The sequence below is a fragment of the Diabrotica virgifera genome, chromosome 1 (genome assembly GCF_917563875.1).
Source record: "Diabrotica virgifera virgifera chromosome 1, PGI_DIABVI_V3a".
NCBI lineage: Eukaryota > Metazoa > Arthropoda > Insecta > Coleoptera > Chrysomelidae > Diabrotica > Diabrotica virgifera.
In genome coordinates this window covers 51261583-51276651 of record NC_065443.1, presented here as the reverse complement: position 1 = coordinate 51276651, position 15069 = coordinate 51261583, and the positions used below count along the sequence as shown (strand labels likewise).

The following is a 15069-nucleotide window of genomic DNA, read 5'->3' as shown; positions in this document are numbered from 1 at the left end:
GTCGGTAGCGATCGGATTTGCCGACGCGAGTATCAGTAATCGGATTGCTGATGCCACTTCATTCGGGTTTTTGTAGTGATTGTACCTGCGGAAAGTGTTTGTGAGAAATGGAGGAAAGCGATGATGAACAAGTCGTTATTGCTTGTTTGTTAGCAAAAGAGGAAGAACAAGAAAAAACAATCTAGAAAAAGGAAGCATAATTTCTGGATACACAACATATTCAAGAAGAGATCGGAACATGGAGAATATCACACACTATTTCCTAATTTGTTAAACGATGAAATCATTTTCCAATATTTTCGTATGTCTCAAGCAGTGGTGTAGTGGAGCCGGAACGCTGTTCCGGTACGGCTTTTTTGCGTTTTTTAAATTGTGGCTAAATATTACCTACTAAAATCTAAAATGTTACTGAAACCGCATTGAAACAAAAATTCCTCAAACCAAATTACAGCAGATTACAAACGTTTTTGACTGTTTCCGTTAGTTCTCCCAGTCTCAGTCGAAGTTCAGTCACCTCTTTTCCTACGTCCACTGCCCCTCCCATGTCCATAGATAAATATTTTATATATTTAAAAATTCATTACTTTCATTTATATTTTCATTCATTCATAACACTTAAAAAGTTTCGTTGTTGTCGGGATATAAGGTTAGAACTACACCTAAGGATTCTTCGGTGTGTTACGTGTTCTCTACTCATCTTTATGACGTGAAAGCGTGGACATTAAAACAAGTCCATCTGAATAAGTTGGCCGCCTTTGAATTTTGGTGTTACAGAAGAATCCTACGAATATCATGAATTCAAAGAATGTCAAACGTGGAAGTAACTAGAAGGATAGGAAATAAACCGGAAATAATACCCAGATAGCACAAGTACGTTTTATGGACATCCAATGGACGTACATATGTGTACATTGGAACGTCCAATGGACGTCCCGCTAAGGTACAATGGACATCCGATGGACGTCCAGAGTTCACAAAATTGGACGTCCATAGAACGTCCGCTACAAACGTACAGTGTACGTTGTTGAAGCTTTCAGTGTACATCTGATGTACGTCTTATGGACATTTTTCTTGGGCACTTTTCAGAAAGCAATCTAGTGTCCATAATTTTTTGAATAGATACATAGCAAAAAGCCTTTAGGTATCGGAAATAGTTCCTATAATACGAAACTTATACTTTAAAATATTACACAAAATACCTTTTTTATTTCTCTTTATTATAACTTTATTATGTATAGTTTATTATAGGAACTTCATTAATGCACGACTGCACTTGCACGATAAACAGCAAACACAAAGATATCACAGGATGTATTATATTGTATGTAATAACTTAATAAAGACAAAATTCAGATAATGGCGCCCTATGAAGCATGCACATTAAAAGAGGTTTATTTCTGTTCTGTTCCTTCCAAACATTATTTCTTAGAACTTTAGAGTCAGTACGGTTGTATATTGCAAGCGGGTTTGCCATTCTGTGAATTATCATAAATAAATCCTCCTTCAGTATTCCACAACAATTAACAGCGATAATCTCCTAAAAGTACCTGCCTAATACTACCTTTTACGACCGATAGCGTGAAGAGCGACAACGTTGTCAAGAAGATTCTCATTTAGTTTGGCGGGAAATTTAATAGTTACAAAATGCACATTTAAGATTTAAATTGGTAGTGTCTAATTATGGTAAGTTCTATAATTACCGATGCGCGATGTAGCTCCGTTATTCTGAAAAAGTTTACCATCGTTTTATCATCATCTAATATTATATAGGTTTAATTAAAATAATTTTAGTGGTTCAGTGTTTTAATCCAATGATGAAAAAATATGTGACTACATTTATTAGAAGCTTCTTGTATTCTACTAATAATATTGCTTTGATTAAAACAAGAAGCTATATATAATTACTCATAATAATAGTCGCGTTTTGTGTAAAATCTCCATGGACCACAAATGGATGTCCAATGTACGTTGAAATCAAACGTCCAATGGAAGTCGCGTAATGGACGTACATAGTACGCCCAGTTTTGGTCCATGGACGTTTGGACTTTAAATGTACGTTATATGGACGTCCATCGGACGTTGTGTGCTATATGGGTACTAACTATCAAAAGACGAAAACTTGAGTACTTGAGACATAATGTGATGAGAGGGTAAAAATACTCATTATTACAACTTATTATTATGCAAGGCAAAATCCGAGGAAAGCGAAATGTGGGAAGACGAAGAACATCCTGGCTTAAGAACTTAAGGGAATGGTTCGAATGCAGTAGTGCAGAGCTGTTTAGAGTGGCAGTCAACAGGGTCCGCATTGCCATGATGATTTTCCAACCTTCGATAGAAGATGGAACTTAAAGAAGATATTTAAAAAAAGAAACGTTTCAATTAAAATTTAAAAAGTGAGCTGATTTTCATCTCTTGTTGTCCCCCCTTCTTTATCCCCACCACGAGGAGATTCTAGGGAACTGAACCCCGCGGAAAATTGGCCACTGCACTGGCAAGGAATATCACAAAGTCATAGCGTTCCGGTACTGCTTAATTTGCGACTACACCCCTGGTCTCAAGCTAAATTCACTTTTCTTCTTGTTGACATTCTGAAACCATATTTCGTTTGACGTTCGGCACGCAACTGACGCATCGCAAAAGTTGCCTCTTGAAGCATCGGTATCGGTGTCGGCATTGCCGATGAGCGGTCTGTCCGGTGCGGATAAGTGGACGCTGTTGTATAAGTTTTTATACTAAGGTAAACTAAAATCCGTTGCGTGCGATGCGGCATGCGGGCTTGTATCTTAGGACGCTTACCTTTAAATTAAGGCTACGGCTCCACGGGCAACAAATTTACGCTAGCAGTAGCCGTAAAACGAACTTAAGGTTCCGCGGAACGGAATAGGAATAGCCGAACTGAACCGACTACAGGACTAGTGCGTAGTCGGTTCAGTTCGGCTATTCCTATTCCGTTCCGCGGAACCTTAAGTTCGTTTTACGGCTACTGCTAGCGTAAATTCTTCGCCCGTGGAGCCGCAGCCTTAGAGGAACTTATTTAAAATGTAACTGCGAATTTGGGAACTTTTATTAGATACATCAGGCGCACGAACAAATAATACTTCTTCTTTTTCGTTACCGGACTTTTTCTATATGGAATAAATCTTAAGAAACTATCGTAACAATATATTTATTTAAAAGTGAGATACAAAATAAACAAACATATTTTTCTTATTTCTAGTTCCTACTTTTTGTTACACTCTTTAGCATCATTTACTGCTGGCAACAATACACAACATTCTGTACCAGGATATTTAGGTAGCTGTAGATTGTACTTTTCTTCTAAGGCTGGAGGTACAAATCTTCCTCCTAAGTAATGATATTTTCCCTCAAAAAATTTGGCACACATTTTGGGGGCAGTAAGAGAAATGAGCATGTCTGGTTTGACGCCATCTTCAGGAGGTCCTGAATTTACATCCCATCCACTAGGTATATCAATGCTTAAATATAAACAGTAAATTAAAAAGAATAAAGTAAATATATCAGTAGAATTTCAAATTAAAATATTAACTGTTGTTATGATGAAACTTAGAGTGCCTACTAATATGCAATATATAGTGACGAGCGCGCTAATAACCGGCAAAATAGCGCAAAAGATGAAAAACATAATAAATTGCGAAACAAAAAGAGATGAAACTAGTGGAGGCGGAAATGATCCGTTATAAATGTATAAATTAACATTACATTACATAGTTTCCCACCTTTAGACGTTTGTGACAGGAGTATTTTATAAAATTCTATTGTCACAGTGACAGTTGTCATACTCCTCTGATACGTCTAAAGGTGGGAAACTATGTAATGGAATGTTAATTTATACGTTTATAACGATCATTTTCATCTCCACTAGTTTCATCTCTTTTTGTTTCGCAATGTATTATGTTTTCCATCTTTTGCGCTATTTTGCCGGTTATTAGTGCGTTCATCACTGTAATACACACTATTATAAACAACTATGTTTGAAGAGTAAGAAAGAGTAATAAGAAAATTAGAAATTGTTTAAGGACTGTGTGGTGAAAAGGGATGCTGCCATTTAAAACTGCTCCAGTAAAATTGATCGAATATGTTCTTGGATGTTCTCATATAGCATCTGGATATTTTAGAATAACATTCTAAGAAAGGAAATATTTTGAAACTTAAAAATTACTGGGTATGGTTTATGTGTTGGAAGTTAATACAAAAGGCATCTTATAGGGAATGGAATTAGTCAAGAAAACTTTTTTTTTCGACTATTTCACTAAACTGATTTTAACTGATAAAACTTCATAGCAACGCCTAGTTTCCTACTGACAAAACTCCTTAGCGAGGTGATTTCTCAGCGACAAAATTATGACAGATCCGTCACGAAAGTGTCTGGTAATAACAAATAAATAAAGATTATATTTCGTTGATATGGTGCATTAATTGTCTCGTGAAATGGTCTTGTCAATTTAGATAAAAAATAAGATGTTATAGATATACAAGAATCTAGATATATCCTTCAAAACCACGTAAAATTAGATGAACGTCGTGAGTTTTATGTCTTTAAATGATGTATTGGCTCGATCAGCCCAGTAGATTTTTCAATATCCTAACGTTTATCAGATTAATAAAAGACATTTTTAAAATGACTATTCTGAAGCTGGGTAACAACTAAAACATTTATTTTGATTGCATTTTCTACATAAGGCCTTTCAAATATAGTTCTTCCATTTTAACTTTGCACATGCATGGAATTATTCACGAATTACTTTTTATACCAGGTGTGTTTTTCACTCACAAAAATTAGTATCGCAAAATTAAGCATCTTGTCCATAGAAACCACAATAATTTAAACAAGGATAAACAATACGGCATCTCTTTGATACCTTGTTTACTATGAATTTTGACGTATAATTTCTTTTGTTTACTATGGATTTTGAATCATTTTCAGTGCACGTGCACCTTAGCAGTATATTTTTAACTATTTAGAATGGGAAATAAGCCACAATATTATTAAAAAATGATTTTTATTAACGTTTCGACGCCCAAATCGGGTGCCGTTGTCAAAATACAAAATACTATTAATATAAACAAAAATGTTGTTGCTTAGTAAAAAAATTCTTCTAATAATTTATTTAATTTGACTCATTTATATCAGCAATTCAGATACATATGATACATTTTAAAGTAGAAGACTTTAAAATGATATTGCCAATATTTATGAGTTGCGTTCCTGGGACGACTTTACTGAAAGATAGTTCATTCGATTACATGAAATCAACCCCAACTCAAGAATATCCGTCACAAAAAAATCATAGCATGTGATCTGTCTTTAAAAAGACAACCACATGCAACGGTGACATTAAAATTCTCGCGTTAGAGATCTCATAGTAAATCACGAGGGAAAACCAGGAAAAACCTCGTGATACTATCCCGACATCGTAAGTATTTGGTCTTACATTTAATTTACTCTCAAAATTAATACCAAATTCTGACTTTACTATAATTTTGTTTAAATTATAAATAATATCAATAACACATGGGTATATAAGTAATACTAAAATATAAAATATGTACTAACTCGACTATTGACTTACTAATTGTGGTATTTTCTTTCTATTGACTTCCTCTTTCAGTATGGGTATCCACATCCTACTGCATTCCACCGAGGAATTTGCGACACAATTGGTTTCGTTTAGCATAATTAGAGCCGCTTCTTTGATTTTTCTCTTTTTACTATCTGTTTCTTTCAGGACTATACTTGAATCTCTCCACTGAACTCTATGTTCATTATCCCATGCGTGTTGACATATTTGAGATCTATCAAATTCTCTATTTTTAATATAAGATTGATGTTCACTTATTCTAACGTTTAATGGTCTTGATGTTTCACCTATATAAAACTGTTCGCATTCACAAGGTATTTTATAAATACAATTCTTTGTCCTTTCTTGTTCATTGTTAGGTTTAGTTTTAGATAGAATAGATCTCAATGTGTTGGTTGTTTTGAATGTTGTTGAAATGTTGAATTTATTTCCTATTGTTTTAAGTTTCTCGGATAGTCCTTTTATGTATGGTATTGATATTTTCCTCGTATTATTTCTTGTGAATGTTGTAGGATCCCGTTCTATGTTGTTCTGTTCCATTCGATCCAATCTTGACAATTCCTTATTTATAAACGATAAAGGATAATCATTTTTTAATAAAACAGATGTTAAGAATTGTTTTTCTTCTAAAAAGGAATTTTCGTTAGAACAAGTAATTTTGGCTCTATCATATAAGGATTTTATGATTCCCTTTTTAACGTTGATGTTGTGATTTGATTTGTAATTGAGATATCTGTTGGTATGTGTTGGTTTTCTATACACTTGAGTCTCATATCCAGTATCCTTCTTTAAGACTAAAACATCGAGGAAAGGCAGGGTGTTATTATATTCCTTTTCCATTGTAAATTTTATTGTCTCTTCCTGATATTCCTGAATATTATAAACGATCAAGAAGAGACAATAAAATTTACAATGGAAAAGGAATATAATAACACCCTGCCTTTCCTCGATGTTTTAGTCTTAAAGAAGGATACTGGATATGAGACTCAAGTGTATAGAAAACCAACACATACCAACAGATATCTCAATTACAAATCAAATCACAACATCAACGTTAAAAAGGGAATCATAAAATCCTTATATGATAGAGCCAAAATTACTTGTTCTAACGAAAATTCCTTTTTAGAAGAAAAACAATTCTTAACATCTGTTTTATTAAAAAATGATTATCCTTTATCGTTTATAAATAAGGAATTGTCAAGATTGGATCGAATGGAACAGAACAACATAGAACGGGATCCTACAACATTCACAAGAAATAATACGAGGAAAATATCAATACCATACATAAAAGGACTATCCGAGAAACTTAAAACAATAGGAAATAAATTCAACATTTCAACAACATTCAAAACAACCAACACATTGAGATCTATTCTATCTAAAACTAAACCTAACAATGAACAAGAAAGGACAAAGAATTGTATTTATAAAATACCTTGTGAATGCGAACAGTTTTATATAGGTGAAACATCAAGACCATTAAACGTTAGAATAAGTGAACATCAATCTTATATTAAAAATAGAGAATTTGATAGATCTCAAATATGTCAACACGCATGGGATAATGAACATAGAGTTCAGTGGAGAGATTCAAGTATAGTCCTGAAAGAAACAGATAGTAAAAAGAGAAAAATCAAAGAAGCGGCTCTAATTATGCTAAACGAAACCAATTGTGTCGCAAATTCCTCGGTGGAATGCAGTAGGATGTGGATACCCATACTGAAAGAGGAAGTCAATAGAAAGAAAATACCACAATTAGTAAGTCAATAGTCGAGTTAGTACATATTTTATATTTTAGTATTACTTATATACCCATGTATTATTGATATTATTTATAATTTAAACAAAATTATAGTAAAGTCAGAATTTGGTATTAATTTTGAGAGTAAATTAAATGTAAGACCAAATACTTACGATGTCGGGATAGTATCACGAGGTTTTTCCTGGTTTTCCCTCGTGATTTACTATGAGATCTCTAACGCGAGAATTTTAATGTCACCGTTGCATGTGGTTGTCTTTTTAAAGACAGATCACATGCTATGATTTTTTTGTGACGGATATTCTTGAGTTGGGGTTGATTTCATGTAATCGAATGAACTATCTTTCAGTAAAGTCGTCCCAGGAACGCAACTCATAAATATTGGCAATATCATTTTAAAGTCTTCTACTTTAAAATGTATCATATGTATCTGAATTGCCGATATAAATGAGTCAAATTAAATAAATTATTAGAAGAATTTTTTTACTAAGCAACAACATTTTTGTTTATATTAATAGTATTTTGTATTTTGACAACGGCACCCGATTTGGGCGTCGAAACGTTAATAAAAATCATTTTTTAATAATATTGTGGCTTATTTCCCATTCTAAATAGTTAAAATTGTAAAAATGCCACAAGAAAATAGCTTCAGAACAACATTAGCAGTATATTGACGCATTTGTTGTATTTATTGGTTTATTTGCATTTATTGTTTATTTGGTGTTTCAAATTATTTAAACTTTTAGTGTTTGTATAATATGTCATTGCAATTTTTATTTTCAAACATAACTGTTAAAAGGACTAAACGTCACGCGACGCGTGACGTTTTCTAAAGTGTTACCAAAACCAGATGTACAATCTTATTTAAAAAAAGTTATTTTGAACCTCCCAAATATAAGTTTTTGCTTTCAATCCTGTGGAATAAAATTAAACAAATCACTATTCCCAAATTATATGTATGTAATTATGTATATGTAATAGGTATAACAATAAATAATAAACAAACTAAACCGATTATTCTACCATAAAATTAACATAAAAAATGAACAAGTAGGAAAAAGAACCTATTTTGAAAACTATTGTTTATATTTTAAGTCTTCCATTTTCAATAATCTCATTTTTTTCTTCAAAATTATATATAAAAAAATATACAAGGAGAATGACTTTTTAAGTAGTTGATCGATTACCCAGCAACACTCTTCCATGTTTAAATGCACGCACACTGTAATCTGTAATAGGTACGAAACTAACGTTACCAAAACCAAAAATGGTAACAATACTGATACACACAGCGTGTCCACGCCGTCTCTAGAGCCTTCGCTCCTTAAAAATTTTCAGAAACGAACTAGTCCCGAGCGATAGCGAGGATCCTACTGCGTTACCACTACCAAAAGTGGTAACAACATATAACGTGTAACGGATTCACATAATCTCGCCAATATTTTCGTGCGTCTAGTTGGCTATTTACTGAATTAGGTACTATTAACAAATATTTCTGTTGGTAAAAAATATAAATGGAATTATTTCATAGTAGTCATAAAATATTTATTTGCAAGATTTTTAACTGTTACCAATGGTGACAGTGGTTACATGGACGCTTCGCCAGTGACTTTTGGCTTATATTGGGATTTTTAACCACACAAAACAAAAAAAAATCATGTAATTACAAAATTAAAAAACGCATTGAAAAACTTTCTTTAGCCAATAGAACGGGAGATAAACTTTTTTTTAATTTTAATTAATTCTGGGATTAATTTCAACCCAGTGCAATAATGAGCTGAAATATTCAATAATTATTGATACCCTGTAAAGTTGAATTAAGTTATAGCATAATTACACCTTCCAGACGTTAACAAAGTAATGTAGTAGCTCACCTTCTGAGTTTTGGTGGGTGAAACTTACTGTCAACCAGGAAAAAACAAGAATCTCTTCAAAGTGGTGCTAATTTAAAAAAATTAGAATTTTTTCTGCTTATTTCAGCTGTTTCTAAAGCTGAAGCCAGCAAAGGATGTTCTTTTTTTAATTTGGGATAGTTATCAAACACTGATATAATAATTTACTCAGCGGTAAATATACACAGCAAATTTTGGAGAAATAACAGTTTTTGACAATACAAATATACTCTATGTGGGTATAACAACACCTAAAAGATGGAGGCAACATACATAAAGGGATCAAATTACATCTTATTCATGACAACAAAAGGTTGCGAAACTCACCTTTGAATCTCTCAAGTAGAGATGCATCAAGTCAAACTAGTTTGATTTTATTCAACAAACTTGACTTGACAACCAAACTTTTTTTGTAAAAAAGTTTGACTTGACTTGATTTCAATATTTTTAGGTTTGACTTGAAATCAAACTTCTTCAAACAGTTTGAAGTTTGAATATCATATTGCGCAACGTGTTTATTTCCAATTCTAATTGAGAGCGTACCGACTTTTGTTTTGACTTACTTAGATAGGTCTGAATCTGCTACTCCGCAAAAGTTCATAATATTATTAAGAATATTATTTTATATTTCATATTATTTTATATGCTTGGCTTGTTTATTACGTTCGTTTTGAAGTGTGTGCTTTGTGAAATAATATCAGAACCTGAATATTTTTCGGCTCAGAATAAGTACCAGATAAATTGAGTCTGCTTTTGAAGGTATTCCCAGTGCAAAAATTAAGAGAAAAAAATCTGCATACTTGTATGTATTATGTAAAAATAAAGAACAGCGTTATAAAATGACAAATAATGAACTAATTCTTTAAGACGACATTGCAAAGTCGCAAAAAATTCATTAAACCTACTCTAACAAAAATATAATATTTTGTTGTTCCTTCATAAATTTTTGTTAAAGGGGCCGTTCAAGTATTACGAAACGCAATTTTTGAAGCTCTTACAACCTCTTTATCCCATCTATATCTTTTCATCTTTTGTTGTGAAGAAAGGTCCGGCTATTTATTGCAAGCACGTGTTACTGTGCTTGATCTGGTTAATAAAAATTTTAAGATTTTTTCACTTGAATACTATTGTCCTATTGTAACATAAGCGGGGCGTGAGGGGGCAATATAATACAATCCAGGGGTTCTATGTAAATATAAACGAAAGTTGAAAAGGTGGGAGATTGTGATTCCGTAGTTTTTTTTTATTTAAGGTAAAAAACAATGTTACGTAACGCGCTGTTCTAACTCCCTCCCCCATCCCGTATAACGCGCCGTAACGTTTTACATGGCCCCCCTCCCCCAACTTGCGTTACGTAATACTTGAAAGCTTCCAAAGTAGATTAAATTACACTTGGTATGATAAAAAAACTATCCAACAAATTCTTTGTTTTAATCTAGTAACACTCAAATATAAAAAAGTTATATCGATAAAACGAAACTTGCCAGCAAGCAATTCTAAGCATACAGGATTCATTTTTAAAAAATTTACCCTATTTTGATTACAATCGCTTCCTGTATCAAGATACTTTTATGTGGCACTTATTGTATTATTAATTTTCTTATCTTAATTGACAACTAACATGTCAATCTCGCCAAAACAGTATATCTACTAAATAAATTATTTTTCAAAATCTTTCAAACTAGTTTGACAAACAGTTTGAATTTTCAAACCTGTACGATTGACCAGTTTGACTTGACTTGAGTTATTTGTCAGAAGGATTGACTTGAGTTTGACTTGAAATTAAGTCAAACTCAAGTCAAGTTCAAACATTCAAGTCAAACTTGTGCAACTCTACTCTCAAGCCAAAAAGATAGCAATTATCAGGTGCATTTGAGCTCTACAGGTCAAAGGTCTTGCAGACACAGTGATATAATATATTTAGACCACAGAAAATGATTTTTCACTATAAATTTCAGTTATTACAGTTTCACTAAGATAAATTACCTACATGTATCTGATCAAAACATGTATAATGTATATTATTCGCGGTGTGCAAGTACTTGGAAGGGTAAACGAGAAACGACCCTGCGCGAGTCGCGGAGAAATATTGCAACTATCTTAAATAATTCACATTGTCAATTGACATTGTCAAATTGACGTATATTTCATACCTTCTGTCAATGAAGCAGAAATAGTATATTACTTCATGAGGCGGAGAAGCATGACTTTTCTTGACGCGCCCGATATTACGCGCCGAACGAAGTGAGGCGCGTAATAGAGGGCAAGTCAAGAAAAGTCGCTTCTTTGCCGAATAAAGTATACTATTTTTTCTTCAAACGTAACAATTTTCAACCATAAATAGTACAATTCATAATAAGTATGCATCACTGCGACCTGAAAATTTCACAGAAAAATGATTTTTTATCAAGTACCAAAATGGAAAGTGTTACCGAAGCGTCATGGGAATACATTCGATCAGCGCAGTAGCCCAAAAAGTAGCTAGTTATTTAAATTTAAACGATGCAAGCGCATACACGGGTCACTCTTTACGACGAACTTCAGCAACACTTTTAATTGATGGAGGCGGAAATCTAGAATGCCTCAAACGACATGGGGGCTGGAAATCAAGCACGGTTGCCGAAGGATATATAGAGGATTCAATAAGAAATAAGAACGATAATGCTCAAAAAATTTTAAACCCTCATGATTCGCCAACATCGGGAATGATTGCTGAAAGTTGTGCTCGACCATCAGTATCATCAACAATTACCAATGCGTATCAAGAGTCGGGAACATTTTTGACGGTTTCAATTTTGAAAATGCCTCATTAACTAATTGTACTTTTAATATTACTATAAATAAAAATGATGTTTAATTGTTGTTAATGACATTTGTATTGTTGCTTTGTGACATGTTTCATATTGTTGCCATGACAACATTTTTCCCTCCGCCGTAAAGAAATGGGAAAAAAAACTGCTGCCGGCGGAGACATCAAACTTTGACAGGATCAAGTTAGATAAGTAATGTCATCATTATTTGACGTTTGAAGAAAAAATTATATATTGCTCCACAATATTGATATGATATGCAATTATTATATAAAGGTAAATTTAATTAATTTTATTTTGCTTGCAGTACTGCATTTTAATAACTAATTTTATTTACTACATACAATTGTTGACGTTTTCATAACATAACCTGAATCTTATTTTTTCTTCTTATTATTTTTTTGGACTATGGCCTTGACAATTATCCAGTAACCAGGACTAATATAATTGGCCAATATAATTAAAAGTGCGAATTTTAGTATAGAGCGTAGAAATAGGGGTCGCTTTGCCGAACTTGCACGGTCCCAATAGAACAATCAACTGCACACATTAATATACATTATAAATATTAAGTTATTAATACATACAGTAAAACCTCCGTTAACCGAATTAATTGGAGGGGGAGACTGTTTCGTATATCAAGAATTTCTGTTTAAAAAACATTGTTTTTTGTATTCTACTTGTATCAAATAACATAGTATCCTTGGTCAAAGTTGGCATTAAAAAATACTACGAGGTGATTTCGTAATCTTTTCTTTAATATGTAATTAATATAATATCCTCAACCTAATCTGTAAACTGCATTATTCCATTTCTCCAAATTTTACAGGAGACACAAAAAACTATCTCTCTAAATATGACTAATGCGAATACTACGCATCTACCATTTTAAAAGATAGGATGGTAAAACGGAAATATTTTATAGGTACATAAATATATCAATAACATTTGTATATTGTTTAATAAGTATTTAATATTACTTACCACCAACTTTATCTTGAAAATATCACTTTCTAAATATTGATAGGTCAGTCGTGTGATATGACAAACTAGGGAGTTACATATTTTTCATACTAAATTTGGCGGCAAGGGAGATACAGTGTATACGAAGAGGTCGCTATTTACTCATCTGGCAAAGATATGCACGGGCATCCTTTTTTAAATGATAAGTAGGGACTTTTTGAAACATATGGCAGTAATAACTCATTTTCAGAGAATTATGGAGTTACGCAGTTTACAGATTAGGGCGACAATATGTAAATAATATAAAGCAATAAAATTAAGGAAAATTAATATATTTTTACAATGTTTTTTTAAAGAAATCTTCTATTTTCTTTTGTGTTTTTCTTTGACATGTTTTGCAGCTAGGTATATCTAATGAAGGAATACTTTAAGCCATAGGTATATCCAAAATCATATAAAAAAATTGGTATGAAAACACGTTATGGGTCGAAAATACCCATAATATGCATCCTAGGGTTAAATAACTATAGTAATAAAAACATGTGTTGTATATTAAAGGGCGTTCTTTAGTTGCATGAAAGCAATGTTGACGATGTTGACAAATTAACATTGAATTGTTTCGGTTTTGCAATAAAAATTTATTTTTTATTGACAAAATTATTGAAACTGTCAGCCGGTTAAACGATGTTTCAGTTAACAAAGGTTTTACTGTAGTTATTTTTTTAAATAAAAGTACATATTCACATAAACTCAAGATTTGATGAGTCCATTATACTTAGGTAGGGACTACACAAATTTGACTTAAAATAATTCAAATTGTGGTTTATTCAAAGTAAAAACAGTAAATTGTATTAACACGCCACAAGAAAATAGCTTTAGAACAAAATTAGATTTAATAATAAGTATATGCATGATTTTTCAAGAAACACCAGAAAATGAACGTAAAAACAGTAAATTCTATTAAGATGCCACAAGAAAATAGGTTTAGAACAATATTAGATTTAGTAATCAGTATGCATAATTTTTTTTAAGACACACCAGAAAATGAACAGAAATAATCATACAACAGAAACTAAACAAAAATTAGCTTGAAGATATGTTCGAAAAGTATTATTTATTTGTTACTGTTAAATAGTAATAATACAATGTATTTCAATAATTCTCAAGACATTATTAATCTATTACTTGGTTAATTTGAATTATTACCTTGCTATAGGTACTTTTGTTTCCTTCATCAGACTAACAACTGGTATAAATTCTTCTCTTACAGGTGGCTTAAAGCTAAATCCAAATAAAGCATCCACTATAATACCAAATTCAGATTCAAAGTTGGATTTATCTGGTAAACTCTTAATTACAGATATATTCATTAACTGACATTGCTTGATGAGATTATTGTAGAGATTATTTTTTGTTTCTTTGGGGTAGTATACAACTGGTTTATATCCAAAAAGTACTAAATGTCTTGCACAAACTAAACCATCTCCACCATTGTTACCAGGCCCACAACAAACCTAAAAGAAAAAGTCTGTAATAGATCTTTAAGAAAAAATCAGTGTGCACAGTTTGGTTTTTGGAATGCAGTGGGTACGAGAGAGGCTCTGTAAGGCTAAGGGAGCTCGCAAATATCCCTACATCGCATAACATACATCGCATGTGGGCATGTGGCATCCATTGCAAAAAGATACGCACTGAGTGTCACATCTGGTTTTCAGTGAACAAAATTCCACTGAAAGTCACCGAAAATTCACCGAAAACCAGATGTGACACTCATTGCGTATCTTTTTGCAATGGATGCCACATGCCCACATGCGATGTAGGATATTGCTTAGGTATGCAAGCTCGCTAAGGCTCCACGCCGTAAAACATTTTCAGTTCAGTTCGGCTATTCCTATTCTGTTCCACGGAACCTTAAGTTCGTTTTACGGCTATTGCTAGCATACATTTGTCGCCCGTGGAGCCTTAGCCTAAGAGCTATTTCAATGATGTAGAGATTAATTGCGATATTTATGCATGAATAGAATAGAATAGAATACTTT

The 15069-nt window shown here is 32.6% G+C and overlaps 1 protein-coding gene across 6 annotated transcripts in view; it reads right to left on the bottom strand.

The window, feature by feature from the left end:
* Positions 1-3153: 3153 nt before the first annotated feature.
* The window catches only part of LOC114325541 (NAD(P)H-hydrate epimerase), a 78888-nt gene continuing 66972 nt past the window's right edge, over positions 3154-15069 (bottom strand). For all 6 annotated transcript variants that reach the window (XM_028273617.2, XM_028273619.2, XM_028273616.2 and 3 more), the window contains 2 exons: positions 14237-14544; positions 3154-3479 (listed from right to left, as the gene is read on the bottom strand). In XM_028273617.2, coding sequence (XP_028129418.2) covers positions 3224-3479; positions 14237-14544 — 564 coding nt within the window. In that variant the 3' untranslated portion in view covers positions 3154-3223. The remainder of the gene's footprint in view (positions 3480-14236; positions 14545-15069) is intronic.